This window comes from Sylvia atricapilla, chromosome 20 (assembly GCF_009819655.1).
Source record: "Sylvia atricapilla isolate bSylAtr1 chromosome 20, bSylAtr1.pri, whole genome shotgun sequence".
NCBI classification, from domain to species: Eukaryota; Metazoa; Chordata; class Aves; order Passeriformes; family Sylviidae; genus Sylvia; species Sylvia atricapilla.
This window is the reverse complement of record NC_089159.1, coordinates 10,653,802-10,674,649: the sequence shown is the minus strand read 5'-3', so window position 1 is coordinate 10,674,649 and position 20,848 is coordinate 10,653,802. Positions and strand designations below refer to the sequence as shown.

At 47.9% G+C, this 20,848-nt stretch overlaps 1 protein-coding gene across 3 annotated transcripts in view; it reads right to left on the bottom strand.

Annotated features, from left to right (window-relative positions):
• The window catches only part of NLK (nemo like kinase), a 53,554-nt gene that overhangs the window by 2,750 nt on the left and 29,956 nt on the right, over nt 1-20,848 (bottom strand). Inside the window, exons 3-11 of one of the 3 annotated variants that reach the window (XM_066333602.1) lie at nt 15,539-15,668; nt 14,405-14,460; nt 10,120-10,226; nt 9,367-9,452; nt 8,314-8,523; nt 4,652-4,753; nt 2,273-2,359; nt 1,056-1,254; nt 418-517 (exon numbers count right to left, since the gene is read on the bottom strand). In XM_066333602.1, the coding sequence (XP_066189699.1) occupies nt 420-517; nt 1,056-1,254; nt 2,273-2,359; nt 4,652-4,753; nt 8,314-8,523; nt 9,367-9,452; nt 10,120-10,226; nt 14,405-14,460; nt 15,539-15,668 (1,075 nt within the window). In that variant the 3' untranslated portion in view covers nt 418-419. The remainder of the gene's footprint in view (nt 1-417; nt 518-1,055; nt 1,255-2,272; nt 2,360-4,651; nt 4,754-8,313; nt 8,524-9,366; nt 9,453-10,119; nt 10,227-14,404; nt 14,461-15,538; nt 15,669-20,848) is intronic. The other 2 variants (XM_066333601.1, XM_066333603.1) reach the window with 2 other exon arrangements.

The window sequence follows — 20,848 nt, the reverse complement described above, 5'->3', positions numbered from 1 at the left end:
CTTGGGGACAGACACACAGCACACCAAGGCTTGGGGACACAGCCTCCCTGCTCAGGGAGACCAAACACCCCGGGGAAAGCAAAACCCCAACCCACCCTGACACCAAAGTTCCCTTTATCCTTTTCACCCCTCAGTGGCTCCTTCTGGTGCCTTCCCCATGCATCTCCACAACCAAAGCCCAACCTGACAACCTTCCCAGTTTCACTTTCAGTCTGACTCCTGCTCTTTTGCACAAAAAACATTACTTGAAACTTTTGCACGCATTACTTAAATTGTAGAAGAATTCATAAAAACAGTTCACAAGGGTTTTATCTATGGGCCCTTCCCACTCTCAGGAACTGAAAACCTAAATCATTCTGGACGTGTGAACTCTGTACTACTAATAAATGGGAATTAATATCAGATGTGATTACATACAGTTACCTAATAAAGCTCTTAAAAGCAGCAGACTGAGGGTTGATGCAGAGAGGCACTCTGTTTCCTTTCTGCTGTTCCAAAATGAACTGATGAATTATTTCTGTACACAAGAGAAAAATACAAAACAACACAGCATTAACACTTCTGGCTTCAGGAAAATGCAATGTCAGCTGCAGGGAAACACAACTTCCCTTACTGAGAGCACATTTTAGTGAGGATAAAAGAGCTCCAGCTTCCCTAAATCTGACTGCTCAGCTGCAGCTGCAGGCTGCTGCTGCCCCTTTCTGCAGCACAGCTGTGGAGGTCACAGCTCACAGCCCCAAAGGCCACACAGTGGCTTCCCCTTCCCCCAGTGCCACCCTTCAGCACAAGGGTAAGGAGCAGGGATGGGCACTGGTGAGGTCTGAAACACACAGACTTCTGCGGGTCAGCTTGTGCTTGTGCCACTGCCTTATCTCAGAACACCTACAATTCTGTTCTTTTGGTGAAAAAAATTATTTCCAGTGTCTGCTATGGAAAAATACCTAAAAGAAACCAGCACAGGGGTCACTGTGTGGATGCAGAGCACAAATCCCAGCTCCATCCCACCTGCCCCCCTGCAGGGGAACAACTGCATGTGAAGGTTAACTCCTGCTCACCTTTAACCTGCCGAACAGAACTGAGGTTCTTCTCAAAAGTGTCATCGAATTTGGGATTAGTGATGGGTTCGAAGTCACTGGTATAAACTCTGCCAGTCGAAGTGGAGAAACAACATTTGCACATACAGGTGTGGTACCGCAACCGGCCCTCGTCCAGGTAGGGGTGAGCTAAGGCATCCTTAGCAGATATCCTTTTGGACTGGGAACAGCACGGGAAGGGAAGAGAGCAAGAGTGAGGGCATTTCCAGAGCTACTGACACTCCTCATCATTACTGCTGTGACAGCAGGGGCTGGTGTCAGGCACTGCCACTAGAGGGGAGCTGAGGCTCACAAAGCAGCCCGCTGGCACCGACCTCCCTGCTCACAGCCACCACACAGCCCCTGGGAACTGGCCTTTCCTCCAGACAACCTTAAATCGTGACTCCTGCAGCACATCGAAACAAGCTGGGAAAACCAGCATTCCAAGTGTTGAGGGAGTCAGAAAGGATTTTTTTTTTTTTTTTTAACGTGGAAGTTACGGTTTAACATTTCCACGGTTCTGTTCAGCAAAGCAATTTTAAGGTTTAAAAAAAAATACCCTCCAAAGGCAGTGCTTCTAAATGCTTCATCAACCCCCAGCCTCCTCCTTTGCACTGCAGTCACTCTGTTTTACATTTGCAATGCTGGGGGGTTCTGTGGGAATGAAATAATTAAGATTATCAATTCCAATATCAGATTTTCTCTTGACAATTCTCTACAATGTCCCAAGAAACAAAACCCAAAATCCACAGCAGCACATTTTTATTAGAAAAACAGATGCTCGGTGGAAAAATGATCCTGTTCTGTGATTGGGGATGCAGGAGGAATTTTTTGTGTGTTGCAAGACCAGGAACACCCCCGTGTCCCTAATTAGAACTGCATCAAAGTAGCTGATGTTCTGCTACCTACACCCAGCTCGGAAAAGAGCATGAGTCATGCACAGCCTCATCCTTCCCACTGCCAGAGCTTCCTTCCCAGGACCACTCGCTTTGAAACGTGAAACCCCCGTTCCAGGGGGAATTGATTGGCCAATTATATGATATTTTTACATTTTTTATGGACCAAAAGTACTGCAATGCCATGTAGAATGAGACCAGCTAAAGCAGTCTTGTCCTTGACTTAGAACATTCATTTAAGCACCAGACAACAAAAACTGCTCAAACCAGAAGTATTAGAGGTGATTTTTCAGTCCTACTTACTGGATCAAAGACCAACATCCTGCAAAGGAGATGAACTGCTTCATGTGTAGCTTGACTGGAGAGTGTATATAGGACAGGGAGGGATGGCTGTAGGGGGAATGGGAGGAAGAGAAGCACAGAGTGTCCTGTCAGATCCATCAGCAGGAAAACCCTGCTCCCGCACGCGCTCTTCAGCAAGGACAAACTCCTTGTTAAAGGGGACAAGTGGTACCCAACCTTCCCAGCAGGACAGTCATCACCATTACAAAACCCAGCCACTGTCATAAAGGTCTAATTGATCACTGTTTCCCTTAGTTCAGATGTAATCCCTAGAAAAACCTGCTTTTATTTATGTATTTCTCTATACAGACACCACTCCCAGCTGTAGCTGCTCTGGGGTTTCATTAACTCCATCATTTCCAGCAGTTCGTTTTTTAACCTCAATCCCTCCCAAATTATGGATTACTTTGCTCTTCCTTGCCCAGGCAATCCACGGCTGACTGACAGTGTCAGAGGACTCTGTACTGGATGTCAGGGCTGCTGTAAATTCCCCAGTATAAATAAGAATGACCCAGTGACAGTCGAAGTTAACCCTGAACAGCCACGCAGAGCCCTGAGCACTCCCCAGCCTTGGTTTCTCAGGGCAGCCTGTGCAATATAAAGCTGCAGTGTTTGGTAACTCTCCCCCTCCTGGCCCACTGTCCCACAGCAGAGGGATCACAACAGGCAGGGGACAGACTCCACAGGTTTTCCTTTGGGAAGGGGGTCAGCAGGGACAGGGGCAGGGACAGGGACAGTTCGCTCACCCTGTTGTGTGCCAGGGCCACAATTCACTTAGACTTTGAAATGCCAACCTGCCCAAGTCTAAGGAGTATGTAAACACCCATTCTGCCAGCACACAGTGGGGTGGGGGGTTTAATCAGAAACTTCTGGCATTGATCTATTTTTACACGGAGCAGCAAAATGCCTCACCCCTCTCTCCCACTGCGCTCACCTACGGGGAGTAAAAATAGTCGGTGTGACAAAGCAATCGCCCGTTTCTAACTTGGGTTTCTCTCCCTATTAGTCTAATTAGGAATCCAGTAATGTTTAACCATTTACAACCAACAAAAGCTCCATTTCAGCTTATGAAAAGCCAGGAATTTGCACTCAAACATGAAGTGTGCTTCAAGTTGAAAACAAAACTATCATTATTCACCTGGATGCTCTGTATCCCCTGGCTCCAAGGTGCAATGAGCACACCAGCTCCCATGGCACTCCACAGAGAATGAACATTGTTTTCCCCAACACACACAGAACTAACTCTCAGAGTCTACTTCTTACAACTTTGTGGCTACAGGATATTAAATCTGTAGTGGAAACTTTTTATACCATTTCACCTCACTTGCTTTTCAGGATTTCCACCATCCTGTGGGTCATAAAGACACTGGGTTTAGGAGTCACAACTCTTCTAGCACATGACAGCAGAATAATATACTTGACTTAAAACTGGTAGAGAAAATTTGAAGGAAATCCTCCTATTATTAATGCTCAAATTAAAAACTCCTGTCATGAAATGGAACAGCAACAACTTTAGGTAGTGGATCCAAAGTGCCAGGGAGGCACAACTCCCACATGTCAATAATAAAGCAGAATATACATGCAATGCTCATTTCTATGGTAACTACTATTGTAGTGAGCAGACATGAGAAATTACTTCAACATGCAGAAAATAATGATGAAAACTTAACTACTGGAGCAAGTATAGGCCAATAGTTTTGTTGATTTTGTTAGCAGTCATAAAAATGACCCTGCTGGAGGGCCACAGAGCCTTATCCCTCCACTGGAGATGCCTGCACATGCATTTCCTTGTATCTGTCAGCACTACATTGCATTTGCCCTTTTTATTGTGAGCAGCCCAGGACTGAGCTCAGGTGTGCAGGGACCCTCTGGGCTTGGAGTGCTGGAGGTTCTGCCCTTGGCTCTGGGCACTGGGGGAATTCCATCTCCAATCCTCCTGATCCTGGCAGTGCAGCGGCCCTCCAGGGCTTTCTGAATTACACTCTCAATTTTAATTTACGTCTCTTGCCAGTACTAACACTTAGATTTAACATCTTCATTCAAAGTAGCTATCCAAACACTGTCACCTCAGAGAGGGAGACTTTCACCTGGGTCATCAACACCGCCAAGGCAGAAGGCAGCACTGCCCCTGGCTGGTGAAAAGCCCCCTGTCTCCACAGCAGCTGGACTCCCCACACATCAGCCCCATCCCTGGTCAGCTCAGCGCTGTCCCCAGCACACACAGCCCTGAGACCATCCACGCCAGGATTTAACCAGCAGGCCAGGGGGACTGAGCCAGGATGTGAGACCCGGAGGAAGCCGTGCCAGGAGGGGCTGGGTGGGCAGAGAGCCCTGCAGTACCTGTTTATGAGGACCCCTGAGTATGTGAGCCTTGGCGCCTTCACAAGCCGTCCTCATCGCCTCCAGCGACGGCGTGCCCAGCAGGTCTGTGATCAGATCCAGCTGCAAGAGACACGGGGCACAGCTCAGACACACACAGGGCACAGCTCAGACACACGGGGCACAGCTCAGACACACGGGGCACAGCTCAGACACACGGGGCACAGCTCAGACACACGGGGCACAGCTCAGACACACGGGGCACAGCTCAGACACACACAGGGCACAGCTCAGACACACACAGGGCACAGCTCAGACACACAGGGCACAGCTCAGACACACCCAGGGCACAGCTCAGACACCCAGGGCACAGCTCAGACACCCAGGGCACAGCTCAGACACACACAGGGCACAGCTCAGACACACACAGGGCACAGCTCAGACACACGGGGCACAGCTCAGACACACACACGGGGCACAGCTCAGACACACACACAGGGCACAGGGCACAGCTCAGACACACACAGGGCACAGCTCAGACACACACAGGGCACAGCTCAGACACACACAGGGCACAGCTCAGACACACGGGGCACAGCTCAGACACACGGGGCACAGCTCAGACACACACGGGGCACAGCTCAGACACACGGGGCACAGCTCAGACACACACAGGGCACAGCTCAGACACACAGGGCACAGCTCAGACACACGGGGCACAGCTCAGACACACAGGGCACAGCTCAGACACACACAGGGCACAGCTCAGACACACAGGGCACAGCTCAGACACACACAGGGCACAGCTCAGACACACACGGGGCACAGCTCAGACACACACAGGGCACAGCTCAGACACACACGGGGCACAGCTCAGACACACACACAGGGCACAGCTCAGACACACACGGGGCACAGCTCAGACACACGGGGCACAGCTCAGACACACGGGGCACAGCTCAGACACACGGGGCACAGCTCAGACACACGGGGCACAGCTCAGACACACACAGGGCACAGCTCAGACACACACAGGGCACAGCTCAGACACACACAGGGCACAGCTCAGACACACACACAGGGCACAGCTCAGACACACGGGGCACAGCTCAGACACACACGGGGCACAGCTCAGACACACACAGGGCACAGCTCAGACACACGGGGCACAGCTCAGACACACACAGGGCACAGCTCAGACACACACAGGGCACAGCTCAGACACACGGGGCACAGCTCAGACACACGAGGCACAGCTCAGACACACACACAGGGCACAGCTCAGACACACAGGGCACAGCTCAGACACACACAGGGCACAGCTCAGACACACACAGGGCACAGCTCAGACACACGGGGCACAGCTCAGACACACACACGAGGCACAGCTCAGACACACACACGGGGCACAGCTCAGACACACACACAGGGCACAGCTCAGACACACAGGGCACAGCTCAGACACACACAGGGCACAGCTCAGACACACACAGGGCACAGCTCAGACACACGGGGCACAGCTCAGACACACACGGGGCACAGCTCAGACACACACAGGGCACAGCTCAGACACACACGGGGCACAGGGCACAGCTCAGACACACGGGGCACAGCTCAGACACACGGGGCACAGCTCAGACACACACAGGGCACAGCTCAGACACACGGGGCACAGCTCAGACACACACACGGGGCACAGCTCAGACACACACACGGGGCACAGGGCACAGCTCAGACACACGGGGCACAGCTCAGACACACACAGGGCACAGCTCAGACACACACAGGGCACAGCTCAGACACACGGGGCACAGCTCAGACACACACGGGGCACAGCTCAGACACACACACGGGGCACAGCTCAGACACACACACAGGGCACAGGGCACAGCTCAGACACACGGGGCACAGCTCAGACACACGGGGCACAGCTCAGACACACACACGGGGCACAGCTCAGACACACGGGGCACAGCTCAGACACACACAGGGCACAGCTCAGACACACACACGGGGCACAGCTCAGACACACACACAGGGCACAGCTCAGACACACACACGGGGCACAGCTCAGACACACACACAGGGCACAGCTCAGACACACGGGGCACAGCTCAGACACACACACAGGGCACAGCTCAGACACACAGGGCACAGCTCAGACACACACAGGGCACAGCTCAGACACACACAGGGCACAGCTCAGACACACACAGGGCACAGCTCAGACACACACGGGGCACAGCTCAGACACACACGGGGCACAGCTCAGACACACACGGGGCACAGCTCAGACACACACACGGGGCACAGCTCAGACACACACAGGGCACAGCTCAGACACACACGGGGCACAGGGCACAGCTCAGACACACGGGGCACAGCTCAGACACACGGGGCATAGCTCAGACACACACAGGGCACAGCTCAGACACACGGGGCACAGCTCAGACACACACAGGGCACAGCTCAGACACACACACAGGGCACAGCTCAGACACACACGGGGCACAGCTCAGACACACACACGGGGCACAGCTCAGACACACACACGGGGCACAGCTCAGACACACACAGGGCACAGGGCACAGCTCAGACACACGGGGCACAGCTCAGACACACGGGGCACAGCTCAGACACACACAGGGCACAGCTCAGACACACACAGGGCACAGCTCAGACACACACACGGGGCACAGCTCAGACACACACAGGGCACAGCTCAGACATACGGGGCACAGCTCAGACACACACAGGGCACAGCTCAGACACACGGGGCACAGCTCAGACACACACGGGGCACAGCTCAGACACACACAGGGAACAGCTCAGACACACACAGGGCACAGCTCAGACATACGGGGCACAGCTCAGACACACACAGGGCACAGCTCAGACACACACACGGGGCACAGCTCAGACACACACACGGGGCACAGCTCAGACACACACAGGGCACAGCTCAGACACACACAGGGCACAGCTCAGACACACACAGGGCACAGCTCAGACACACACAGGGCACAGCTCAGACACACACAGGGCACAGCTCAGACACACGGGGCACAGCTCAGACACACACGGGGCACAGCTCAGACACACACAGGGCACAGCTCAGACACACACAGGGCACAGCTCAGACACACGGGGCACAGCTCAGACACACGGGGCACAGCTCAGACACACACACAGGGCACAGCTCAGACACACGGGGCACAGCTCAGACACACGGGGCACAGCTCAGACACACACAGGGCACAGCTCGGACACACACAGGGCACAGCTCAGACACACACAGGGCACAGCTCAGACACACACAGGGCACAGCTCAGACACACACAGGGCACAGCTCAGACACACACAGGGCACAGCTAAGACACATACACGGGGCACAGGGCACAGCTCAGACACACACACACACTGCACTGCAGCAGCACATTCCTGAGCTAACACAACACATCCTGCCCTGCTCCCTGGGAGCGCAGCCCGACTGCCCCCTCCTGCCAGGGAGGGTCCCCCCGAGCCTCCTTTGCTCCAGGCCGAGCCCCTTTCCAGCTCCCTCAGCCTCTGGTGGGGCTCCAGCCCTGTCCCTGCCCTGGACACGGCCCAGCCCCTCCCTGCCTGCCCTGAGGTGCTCCCCAGCCTGCAGGAGCAGCGCAGCAGGGACAGCTGGGGACGGATACCTGCTGGATGGGACTCTGTGCCTGGAACAATATCCTTCTGCCAAGCAACTCTGCAAAGATGCAGCCAACAGACCAGATGTCGATGGCATTGCTGTAGTGGCGGCTGCCCATCAGGATCTCCGGAGCGCGGTAATACTGAGTGACAACTTCCTGAGTCATGTGCCGGGATTCGTCTAACTCTTCCACCCTGGCCAATCCAAAATCACAAATCTAAATTGAGAAGGTAAATAAAAAAATTAAAACGACCAAAACGCCTTCCGCACGTCAAATAGGCAGCCTTCTGGGGAGGAGGCAGGGAATCCCCAACCAACATCTAAACACATCAGACAATCTGCTGAGACTGCACCAGCCAGGGGACAGGGGACAGGAGGAAATGATGCTGCTTTGTTCCACAGCCACTTCAACTCCCTACAATTTGATCTGAAACCACAGCAGATTTTAAGTTGGCGTTACAATATCTATAATCTGAAAGATTAAAAGGCTTTGCACTACAAAACAGCCAACCTCTGGGTACAGTGTTTCAACTCAAACAAACTTTATTTTGCTCATGACAGGTCTCAAAATATTAAAGGCTCAGCTCTGCTCATTTGGGCTTGAAGAACTGTTAAAATTATCTTGAACCAGAAGGGTTAAGAAAAGAGCCCAAACTTTGGCAATTAGAATTCCTAGCAAATCCCTGTCAACAACACTGAATTTTTGTGTTTGGCTGTACAACACACCTCCAAAATTCCATATACCCAGGGCTCATGGGAGTGCCTTGGGCATTTGGCATCATCTTCCCCTGAGGAGCACAGGGACACTGAGGCACCCTGAGAATCCCTGCCAGGCACAGAGATCCCAGGCAAGCCAAACTCAGGAATTGTGTCTTTCTTGCTCTCAGAGATGTGGGAAGAGGCAGATGTTTGCTTCATTTCTACTTTAAAAAAAAAAAAAAATCTGTAGGAATTTTTTCCATTTACATGGACTTTCAGGGGAAGTGGCCACATTAAATGGTTTTTGTTTAAAAATTCACGACATACACACACAGACATCTTCAATAAATGTAAGTAGCACCTTAAGGACACAGTTGCTGTTCACGAGTAGGTTCCCTGGTTTAATGTCTCGATGTAAAATGCCAGCAGAATGTAGATATTTCAGACCTGAAATATTAAAGGAAATTAATTTTTTTTTTTCCCTTTCAAAAGAAGGTTAAGGCTGACAACATTTTCCTGGAAGGTCTGGCAACTCCTGATCAGCAGAGACTCTGCCTGTGCCTCAGTTTTTACATGAGTAACTCCCAGCCACCAGTGCACACTCAGTCATTTAATGACAGGGTAAAATTTTGGAGTATATACAATAGGCAGAGAAAGGAATTAAGTAGTCTTTTTATAACCCACCCTGCAAAAAAACCCCAACAAACAACAAATCAAAAGCAAAACATCATCTCCGATTATGGCATGGATCCTCTGCTAATCCCCACACTGGAATTTCAGATACCTCTTACTGCTCTGTTTTTCAGTAACAATTTTAACTTAAGTGGATATAATTACACATATTACCCATCTGGTTCAGTCTAGGTGTCCTTTCTGTTCCCTGCTTCTAAAAGCATGACTTTTTTTCTCCTGGCACTGCTTTAAGGCAGCAGGGGTGCCCTGCTCTTGTGGCCACAGTAATCCACGCTTGCTGTTTATTCAAATAGGAAATTAAAAGAAGTTCCCAAAGGAAGCTTATTCAAGATGACAATGCCTTCAGAATAAACATTAAGAAAAAAAAAAAAACCTCTACTACATAATTTTCATTAAATTTAGAAGAAGAAAAAAAAATTACCTCTTAAAATCTGGTAAAGAAAAACTTTGACATGATCGGAGCTGAGCGGCTGAGGAGAGACGATAATCTTATGGAGGTCACTCTGCATCAACTCGGTGACGACGTATCTGCAGCTCCGTGGTCAAGGAAAAGCAGGACAGGCACAGGACCTCCTCAAACATTCACTAACTCCTGCTTACTGGAGCTCTTACAGGCCACAACTACTGAGCCAGAGAGAGGAAGCTGCTTCAGAGGTGAAATTCTTCCAGGACTGAAAATAAAAGCGGCTTGTGGAAGGGAACATCAGTCTGCATGAAGGTGGTTCACAAAGTCACTGAAAGGGCAGGTACAGCTGAGGCTGGGGGTCCAGGGGGGCTCTGTGTGTGCTCAGGGGGCTTCAGAGGCAGGGAGGAAGGGTGGGAGCTGCACACCTCCAGCAGGGATGGGGATGGAGACCCCCCTGGCAGTGTCCTGGCTGTGGGACAGCAGTGACACACACAGAAATCACCACCACAAATACTGGGGGCACCACGGGCATTCATTAAAAACATGACTGCTTTAAAAGATTCGTTTAGTGTCACATTTGAGACAGAAGCCTCTGCTATGATCACACTGGTGCCTGAAGGAGGTAAAACACATTTGCCCCATGTTAACTGATACAGCCAGGTATTGAATGCTCATTTTCTTTCATCTCTGCCCAGTCAATGCTCTGCTTTCATCTGTTGCTCTACAAACCCTCTCCAGCCCAATCCCTGATGGCAAAGGGCTCATCTGCCAACAGAACATCACACTAAAACTCATTTTATAAATTAAATATCTTCAACTTTTTGAGGAAAAAAATTAAAATTGCATTCATAAAGAATTCATAAAGAAAAAACTCAGCCCTGCAGCACCCTACTTTGTAGCCCTCTAATTTTTCTTTTCTTTTAGCAAAGACCCTTTTAAATATTTATACCAGACCTTCAAAATTGGCAGTTTACCTTATACCTGCAACAGATCTTTACATTCAGTTTAATGCAAAATATTTTTAAAACCCCAAAAGCATTACTCTGCACTTTATTACGATAAGATTTTTGTTTTGCTACGCCACAAATCCTCCTAAATCTCAATCCCGAGCATAATGTCTCCCAGATGTCTCAACTAGTTGCCATGCCAACTAAAGCAGCTTAAATTAAATGAGGGCCTGAAATGGCACCTGCACCACTCCAGGTCTGGGGCGCATTAAACAAAGCCCTCGCAGGGCTCCGAGGTGCCATTAACCCCGGCAGCAGGATGCGATTATTGTCTCGGGGTAATCGAGGGAGGGCTGCGCCCAGGAGCGGGGGCTGCGTGTGACAAATGGCCTGGGACCCTGCTGCAGCAGCCACTGCTGGGGACACTGAGCCCAGCCTGGGGAGCCCAGGCCCTGGCACACAGCAGCTGCAGGCTGCTTTGGGTGCTGGGGCCACCGCGGCTCCTCTGGTGCCCAGCGCGCCGCTGCCGCCGAGAAATTGCTCCTGACAGCGGTAATTAGTTAAGTAGCTGTATAAAATTAGATCTACAAATGTACCAATTTGCTTCAGAGTAATTATCAAAGCAAATGCTCGGCACAAAAGGGCTCTGCTTGCTCTGCTGGCTGGGACCTGCTGAGCTGGTAAATCTCCTAAAGCCACAGGCTAGAAAGGGCTGGAGTGGTGATGTGGCACTCCCACCGTGGCTTGGCTTGGGCTGGGCTTCCTTTGGTCTCTGCATCCCTCAAAGCCCGCTGGTGTGGCCTCAGGAGTGGCCCTGGCAGCCCCTGTGGGTGCTGGCCCAGAGGAGTGGGCACAGGGATGCACCAGCAGGAAAAAGGAGAAGCCTGTGGTGGAAAGGAAAACACGCTGCTGGGCTGCACTGCCCCTCAGAGCCTGCAGCTGCCCAGCTCCCCCTGCTCCTCTGCCCCCAGGAACCCACCCAGAGCCCTGCAGAGAACACTCTTCCACCTCTCTGCAAGCTCACTGCTCATCCTTGCTTTTACTGCTAGTCCAGACTTCTCCAGACCCCACCCCTGGAAAGTGGTGACTTTTCTGCAGCTTCTGATATTCACCTTAACAGGCAAAGTCCTCAAAAAGTTACTGCAGAAACTTTGGATAGCTCTTAAAGAACATACGTGTATCTGTGGCTGCTGAATTCAGTATTTCATTTAGCTGTGGAAGATTTTGTAATTGGAAAAAGGAGCTCTCAAACATTCATTTTTGAACCAGGTGGTATTGGCAAAAACATCCATACCTGTAAGATTCAAAATGGCCACAAAGATTTTCAACCAAAAACTTCATTATTAATTCAAATTATATCTCAATCTGAGTGTTTGCCAGGGATTTTCATCCTAAAACAAAAATCTCACTAGATTAAAATGCCTTTATTCATCACTGGTTTCCTAAGAAATCTTTTAATTTATCATTAAAATTTTAAGGTGGTTTTATAATTAGTTCTCTTTTAAAAAATACACTCTGCAATTCCTCCTGGTACCTATGAAACACTGAATAATTGAAATGAACCCTACCAGCTCATTTGCAACACATCATTCATATCATTTTAATCATTCTTTTATTACATTTCTTTCCCCAAAAAGGGCACTACAACTCTTTGGAAAGAACAAAGGAAATCACTCAGTACCAACTCCAGCCCTTCACACTTTTATCACTGTTCAGCATGTCCTACTGTAAAAATGGAACAACACTATGATATCTTAAAGAAGTTTTGACAGCTACACACCCCCCAAATATGGAACATCTTCACCTGATCTTCCTCAAACCAATCTCCTTAGACTACAGTAAGCAGAACACATGCAATTAAAAAATGAGTGTATAAATCCAAACATTCACTAATTCATTCTTTTAAGGAATTTCAGGGTCCCAAGTGCACTTATTGTAATCATTTCAAAAGAAAGGACAAAGAAGACTACGCAGAGCAATAGTCTTCTATTGCCAATATTAGAGTAAAGAAATTAACAAAAATATAAAAAAGAGCGCTATAGAACACTACCCAGAGTGACTTAAAGTCAGTTAGCCATGAAGGAAACTAGCATTTTGCTTTTAGATTCAAAACTTGGCAGTAGCTAAGCTCATAAAAAAAGGCTTATCCCATTTAAATATTCTTGATTGTACAATTACATGGAAGGAGTAATCCTTAACCTAGATCTGATTTATAACTCATATGACTTGTTCTAAATGAGGGCATTGAACTAGTGCACATAACCAAATTCCAGTTTTTGAAGACTACTTGCATGCTCTTCACGTCAAAAAAATATCAATGCATCATTTTAAAGCTTTACCTAACCTCATGTGAAAAAGCCCCAGTACAGCACATCAATATTTTCAACTAAATAATGTGTTTCTACACCAGAAAATTGTGCTGTACTTTGGTTAAAATCACCACGTTGATTACGCCTACTTTCCTCACCAATCAATCCAAGGTATGATATAAATAGATCAAACCATATTTCAAACGCTCAGGTTACCTAAAAATAATGACAATTTCCCACCCATTAATTGTAAAGTGGGTCACACAAAAAAGCAGCTAAGACCCACCAGCAAGGAACCCCACCCTGCCCAAGCCTAACCACAGGAGTGGCAAAGAATTTCTCTTCCCATGAGGGTCAGAGCCCTCCCAACTCAGGGATTCACTTCCCAGGAAGCAGAAATTCCCTGCTTCACATCTAGAAGACAGCCCAGGCCAAGACTGAAAAGGAACAAACCCAAACCATGACACTCCTGTCAAGTTTTTCCCCCAAATCCACTGCTAGAACACAGCTCCCCACAGGCAGCTTGTGCCTGAGTGGCACAGAACACGTGGGACACAGCCCTGGGCAGTGTGTCCTGGAGCAGGACAGAGCTGACCACGGAAAGCCACAGCCCTGCAGCCCATGAAACCTCTCTGATAACCAGGGCTCCAAAGCCCGTGAAGACAGAACTCTCTGAAACCACCCCAAGTCTTTTGAAGTACTAAAAACTGAGAGGAGATTAATTACTGGACAAAGCTGTCACAAAAACGTTCTGGAGGAATCCCCGTGAGCAGCAGCAGGACCTGCTGGCCAGTCCCACACTCCCTGCACATCCTGGCTCATGTGCAATCCAAGGCTCAGCTCAGTCCTGCTCTGTCCCAACACCTCCAAACCCACCTCAGAGGTCTGGGTGCTACACTTCACTTCTTGAAATGAAACTGTCCTCATGCAGCTCGAGGCTTCTGTGGTTCCTTTTCACAGATTACACCCAATTCTGGCAGCTCCTAAACTAATGAAAATCACACCCACCTCAATTAAGATGTTCTATTTTTATATTTAGGATACATTTCTTCAAAATAGTCAATGTGTGGAGGCTGGAGGATGTCGAGGGCAGAGAGTACCTAGGAAACACCACACAAGGTCAAGGGCTATTCCAGTCAAACAAAAACAAATCCCTTTCAAAAAGACAGACTGCACATTGCTCACATGGCTTCATTTTATCCTACCCCACAGACAGACCAATGTTCTGTCTCACCAGGTATGTAAATTTAATAACCCACCATGTCAGGTATTCTGTACATTCAATGTCTCTCTCTTTTTTAACTCAGGAATTTTTTCCAGCTGTTTGGGTAGTAGATTGAAAGCATAGATTTATCCATCCAATAAAAAGTAGTTTCTTTACAACATATATGAACATAAAATCTTTGAAATAATAATTCCAGTAAAGAAATGTAAAAGCAGAAGATATTACACTTTGTTCTGCCTTTAGTCTTTCAGAGTTTTGTGATTCACTGCTTCCACACGGGAATTGCAAACCCCAAAGTTGTCCCCATTTTGCATAAGCAGCTCAGTGGTAGTAAAAGCAAAAGGCAAAAAAGGTAGAAAAAAGCAAAAATGCAGAAAAACAGCAGCAGAGAATTCACATCTTCTCACAGAAAAAAATACTCCTTGGAGTGGTCATTTGGATCCTATCCTAGAAATGTTCATGACATTTGGGTTTAAGCACCTCAAACTTCAGATGCACCTCAAACTTCATGGGTCAACCCAAAAACTGTTTAAAAGTTTTAAGTGAAGCTGACTGATTTTACCTCAAGCAGGCTTGGCAGAGGACCAGCAAAGGGGAGAGGCCCATGGAGTAAGAAGAGCTCAGAAGGAACAGGGGCCAGCTAACACAGCTCTGTGCAGCCTGACATTTACCCAAAGCCTCAAACAAGGCTGGGCAGAAGTGTACTGACTGTCTGTTTGCAAACACCCTGGAGGAAAAATTGTGAGTATCCTCAGATTCTTGATAGTCTCATTTTTATAGTGTTTGTAACAGTGATATCTGTGTTTCCAAAAATATGATCACTGGAAATCAGAGAGCTCTTAAAGCACTTCAGATAGTCTGTCATTTAAACCAAACCACACCTCTGTTACAGAGAGCTCCATTTTGCATTTAGGTCTTCTCCAAGATTTCAAGATTACTTTGAATTTACTTACATTGTCATGCTTAAAAAAACACAACATCTTCAACTCCCGGAAGACCCTTTTACAAGAGACCAAATTTTGGAAGACGTTGGGCATCTTTTTGAGTGCAACTCTCTTTCCATCTCGTGGATCTGTTACTGACCTACAGAACAAAAGATAAAGAACATCACATACTCCTGTTAGACAGTCTTTCTAAAGAAGAAAAGAACATTTCAAAGTTTCTTATCATTCTCAACTCATAAAACAAGGTGAAGACATTTCCAGGGAAGAAGGCACCAGTGTGAGGGCAGTGAGCAGTGTCCTGCAGAGCCCGTGTCACACAGAGGTGACCACTGTGCTGGAGCACACAGCCCAGCCCAGCAGTGCCACACCAACACCTGCACTGCATGGCAGGATAAACACCTCCTTCACTCCCAAAAACACCTCATTAAAACCCTCTCTCAGTCACCCAGATTGGGTTTCATCACGTCTATTGCTCACTTCTTCCTCTCCAAAGTGGGTGAAAGCTGAAATAATCCCGTTCTGATAGAACAAGTGTAAGACTATTTATTGGTCTGTCACCAAATCACATCTGGAGGAGCAACAGCACGTGGTATCAAAGTCTGCACAAATGTGAAACAGGCATGACACTGGTCTTTCTCCCACACAACTTATGGAATGCAAGTATAGTAGCTCAGGAATTATAAGGTGCTTTGCACATGGCAAGTATTTTAATTTAAAATAATTGGATTCTGAAAATAGAATTTTATAATGAGAACCATAAAAGTAGAGCAAGGAGATTATGGTGCCTCAATTCCCAATCCCAGTTTTTAAGGTGAGTTTCTCAAACCTCACTACAGAACAAAGTTTATGCGTATTTTTACTGGGATGACCAAAATAACTTCAATCTCAGTGCAGTGTTGAACCCACAGAAGAATCCCCATCCAGCCACGCACCCTGGTAACCACGTTTGTCCTTTAAAAACTCCTGCCTTTTGTCTCTCATGTGACTCCCCAACAGCAGACAGGCAGGGCAGCTTCTTATGCCTCAGGTGCATGTTTCAAGAATCTAAATAAAAAATCAGACTGGAGCATTCAGATATCTACCTCACTTTCAAGTACCACATCTGATTTCAAAGCAATTCAACCAACATCTCGGCCAGACACCTGTAACAGCCCTGCACATCTGTATTTTAAACAAGGGGCAAGGGGCACTGGGGAAAGGTGGCATCACACTATTTCTGTGGTGAGAAACACAGCTAAAAAGAATCAGAAAAGGTCCTTTAATCCAGGGTGGAATTCCTGTTTTCCCCAGGACCCTGGCCCCTTGCCTGGAGCGGTGCTGAAGGGCAGGAGAAGCGCAGAGCTCCAGCTGCACACGGGGGGCACCTGCACAGCCAGGTGTCCATCCCTCACCACATCTGGGGCTGGCCACGGCTCTAGGGCCCAGCAGAGTGAGCACAGACACACAGCAGGGCCTCCTGCCTGCAGGGCCAGGCTGTACCCACAGCCAGCAGCTCCCCACGGCACTGCTGCCACCCAGGACACGAGCCACCCCGTGCACAGCCTCACCCAGCACTCACAGCCAGCTGGGGAATTGCAGGGGTTTGGTGGATCACAGATTCACAAACTGCCCAGCACAGGGCTCTGCACGCCCAGCACCTGAAGGACAGGGATCATGAAGTCCTCCAAAGCAGCTCCACCATCCCCAGTGGGATGTTCCCTGCTCAGTGGCCACAACCAACTCCTCGTCAAATCAAACCCCACAGAAATTATCCAGAAGTTCTGTACAGGGTGCTTTGAATGTATATTCTAAACAAACACCTGATTTTTACTGTAAAGTATCTACTTACATATAAGAGAATAAAAACTGCTAACATTTTCATTTTATTAGTCTAAAAATCAAGCTAATAAAACTATAACCTGCAGTCACATATATGCCTCAGATAGTGCCATACCTCCACACAGAATTACCAGTGACCTCAAAAGGTGTCCTTTTAATTGAATTCTGGATTAAAATGGTCATTCCCAACTTCTAATAAAATATTAAACTAGAATAAGAGAATTCAGTTTGAGAATAGTAACCCAAAACATTTCCATGCCAAGTCTGAAATGTAATAAATTATTTTACAAGACCAGAAGTGCTCCTCTCCCACTGCCCAAATGGAGGGAAATCTTAAAATATGAAACCAGAATGTCTAGAGTGGAGATCACTGCAAAAAGGTACCAAAATCAGATTTTTGATGCCTTTGGATCCACCCGTTTTCTGCAGCTGTGTACACAGAAACCAACAGTCAGCTTCCACCAAAAAGAGTTCAGATGGAAAGTTTTGGGACGTGGATACTGACCATCTCCAGCTGACCATCCAAGTTCACACCTGCCCTGCAGAGAGCCAGGAAGCAGCTTCCAGTGGCCTTAATTGAAATTCTCTTATCAATGTTAATTACACATGAACAGTAATACAATCTGTATAACTTTTTTTCCTATAGATATTGAGCCTGAACTTTGTCTAACTCCCTTCCTAATACATTTATCAAAACTTTAAAAAGGAAAACATTTTACAATAAACATTATCTTAGGAGAGATTATATGTATAGGAAAGCAATTGCTGAACACCTGAAAATCCTTTCAACCACTACCCATAAAAAAATGAATGGATGCCCATCTTTTTCTTGCTGACTGAAGGCAGAGTCAGAATTTTTGAGCCCAGATTCCCTGATTTCCCCTGCTGCTGAGCCTCACTTGAGGAACCTCTAGGCACTTTGTACCTCCCAGTACCACCAGTGTCCTGAGAATTCTCAGCCTCCTCCCATGGACATGTTGTGCAGCCTGGGAAGAGGGAAGGTTTGATAAAGCAGGTATCTTTATTAAATAAAAAAATTAAAAAATTATGATTTATGTTGATAGCTACCACAGATCTACTGATGCTGATTTTTACTAGCAGTGGGGACCCCCTTTAAAAACCAAAAAGAGCTGTTAAAAACCACGTGCAGAGCTGTTAAAGTTCACCTGTGCTGGGCCAGGCCTGGCTGCTGTGCTCTTCCAAACCTTTCCACACAATAACTGGTTTGGGTGAAGAGTCTTTTCCCAGTCTCTCTCAGAGGAAGGAGTTCAGTGGGGTTGCTGTGGCATTCACACTGAAGGCCAGTTGTTTTTTTTTTCCTTTAAATATCCCACTCTTGCAGACAAGTGGTGACCCCCTGCAGCATCCCTCTGGAAACAATCCCTGCTCTTTCCCCAGAGCAGCAGCAATGCCAGCCTGCCCTCACCTCCTGCCCTGGGCTGGGAGCTCTGTAACTCACCAGCAGTCTCACTTCAAGGGGCAGCACAGAACTAACAATCCAGGTTCTGAAGATCAGCACTGTCAGGCCTGCATTCCAAAGGACAGAAACAAGAAAGGAAGAAAGGAAACAGCCTGTCTGAAAACTTGGTATTTACAGCATCCAAAAAAAGATGCTGGAAATGTTGCTTTGTGTTTGTGTACAGTACCTACTTTGATACTAGTAAAATAATTATTTATAGCAATGTGCTATCAGGTCACATATCCCCAGGAGAAACTAGAAAAGCAGGAAAATCTCCTAGGAGCTAATTGAGAGAAGAGCTAGAAAGGCAGCTTTACTTACTGCTGCTCTCAGAAGAGCCCATCTGAATTCCCTGCCCTGCTCTGAGGACACTGCAGCCCGGGTGAATCCCACAGCAAAGGGCCCACAGGCAGGAGCCATCCATCACCCAGCACTGCTGAAACCTCAAAGGCTCCACTGACTGAGCCCCAGCTGGGGAGAAACACATCACACACCGAGATTCAAGCCAAAAATAACTTACCAAAAATTTATATATAGGTATGGGGCGAAAAATAACTTCATAAACCTTGTATCAAGGCAGAGAGTTCAGGTGTAAGCCTGCCTTTGGGAATGACACAGGGGCAGGGACCCCGAGCTGGGGGATCCAGCACTGAACACCCCGAGAGGAGCCAGCCCAATTCCCATCCCTGACAGACACAGGGAGCTGGGCCAGCACACAGCAGGGCCAAAGGACAGGACAGTCTGGGAGCAGATCTCACCCACAGCAGCTGGGGGACAGCAGGACAGCAGCCCTGGGCCAGCACAGCATCCCCTGCACTGCACTGCATCCCCTGTGCAGCAGGGCCCCTCTCCTGCCATCAGAAACCCTCCTGCTCTGCTGATTACACATAAGGCATGTAGGTCTAGCTGTATTTAAGGACTACATAAAAAGCTTTTAAAATACTCCGACATAAAACACGTAAAGAAAAAACATTCTTTACAAAACCTGCACCTTCTATTTACTTTGCAGGCTAATCACACCAGAAATAACACAATTTTTAAAAGTAATAGGACTACAGAAGAGATTAATGACACAGTCCAGGGCTCTAGTTAAAATGTTTTCAAAGACAATCCTTATCTCAAAGAATCCTTGCAGGCACTCAGCCGTTTCCATCACGCATTCTAAGCCTTTAGCCACCCTCTGCCACGCTGATGGCAAATTGTCAAGGTGGAGCCCATGCCAACAGTGACTTTTTCTCTCCCTGAATCCAGGTCAAGGCATACACATTGTTCCGTAGTTTCAACTGGTAGAAAAACAAGTTTGTGATTGCTCCGTGCAATTATGACACAGGAGCAAGATAATGAAAGAATGTTCTTGGGGCGGTGTGGGAAACTGCTGGTGGAGTTTGTTCTATCAGGGAAACAAACCACCTTTCACATTTACAGGGAATATCTATAAATTTACATCAGGACTTCGCAGAAGGGAGGGAATTTAATAGGATTACTCTGCAAGTTTTTCTTATTAGTCAGTGAACTTTTTTCCTCAGTTGTCTGACTCTCAATCACACAGGCTTTTCCAGCAAGCCTTGCCCTGAGATATGGAAGTGACCTGGTCCCCACGAGCATTTCAGCTGCTCACCCAGGCGTGTTTGATGTACCCTTTTAAAACAAACAGCACAGCTCATACTCAAGGGCGTGTGATACCAATATGCCACTTTTTCAGTAGATGGTATTGCAATCAATCACACCTCGGCATATTTCAAAATATACTTGAGCATGGGATGATATTAAAAATCCCTTAGAAAAGCTCACAAAGCCACAAGATTCCCAGGACTGAAGGGGAAGGGGAGGGAGAGGCTGTGCACTTATCAAATCTCTTATCTTGGGAAATGCTTGATTGGGCACATAAAATTTGCACAGGCCACGAGACCAGTCTCTGTTCTCTGTAAAGCCACTGGCAGGCCCTGAGCCCTACCAAAACGTGACAAAAACTGTCCACAACATTCAATGGACTGTTGGCCAGCAAAGGGGAGAGGTGAGGAAAATAAGTGTGAAATCCTTAA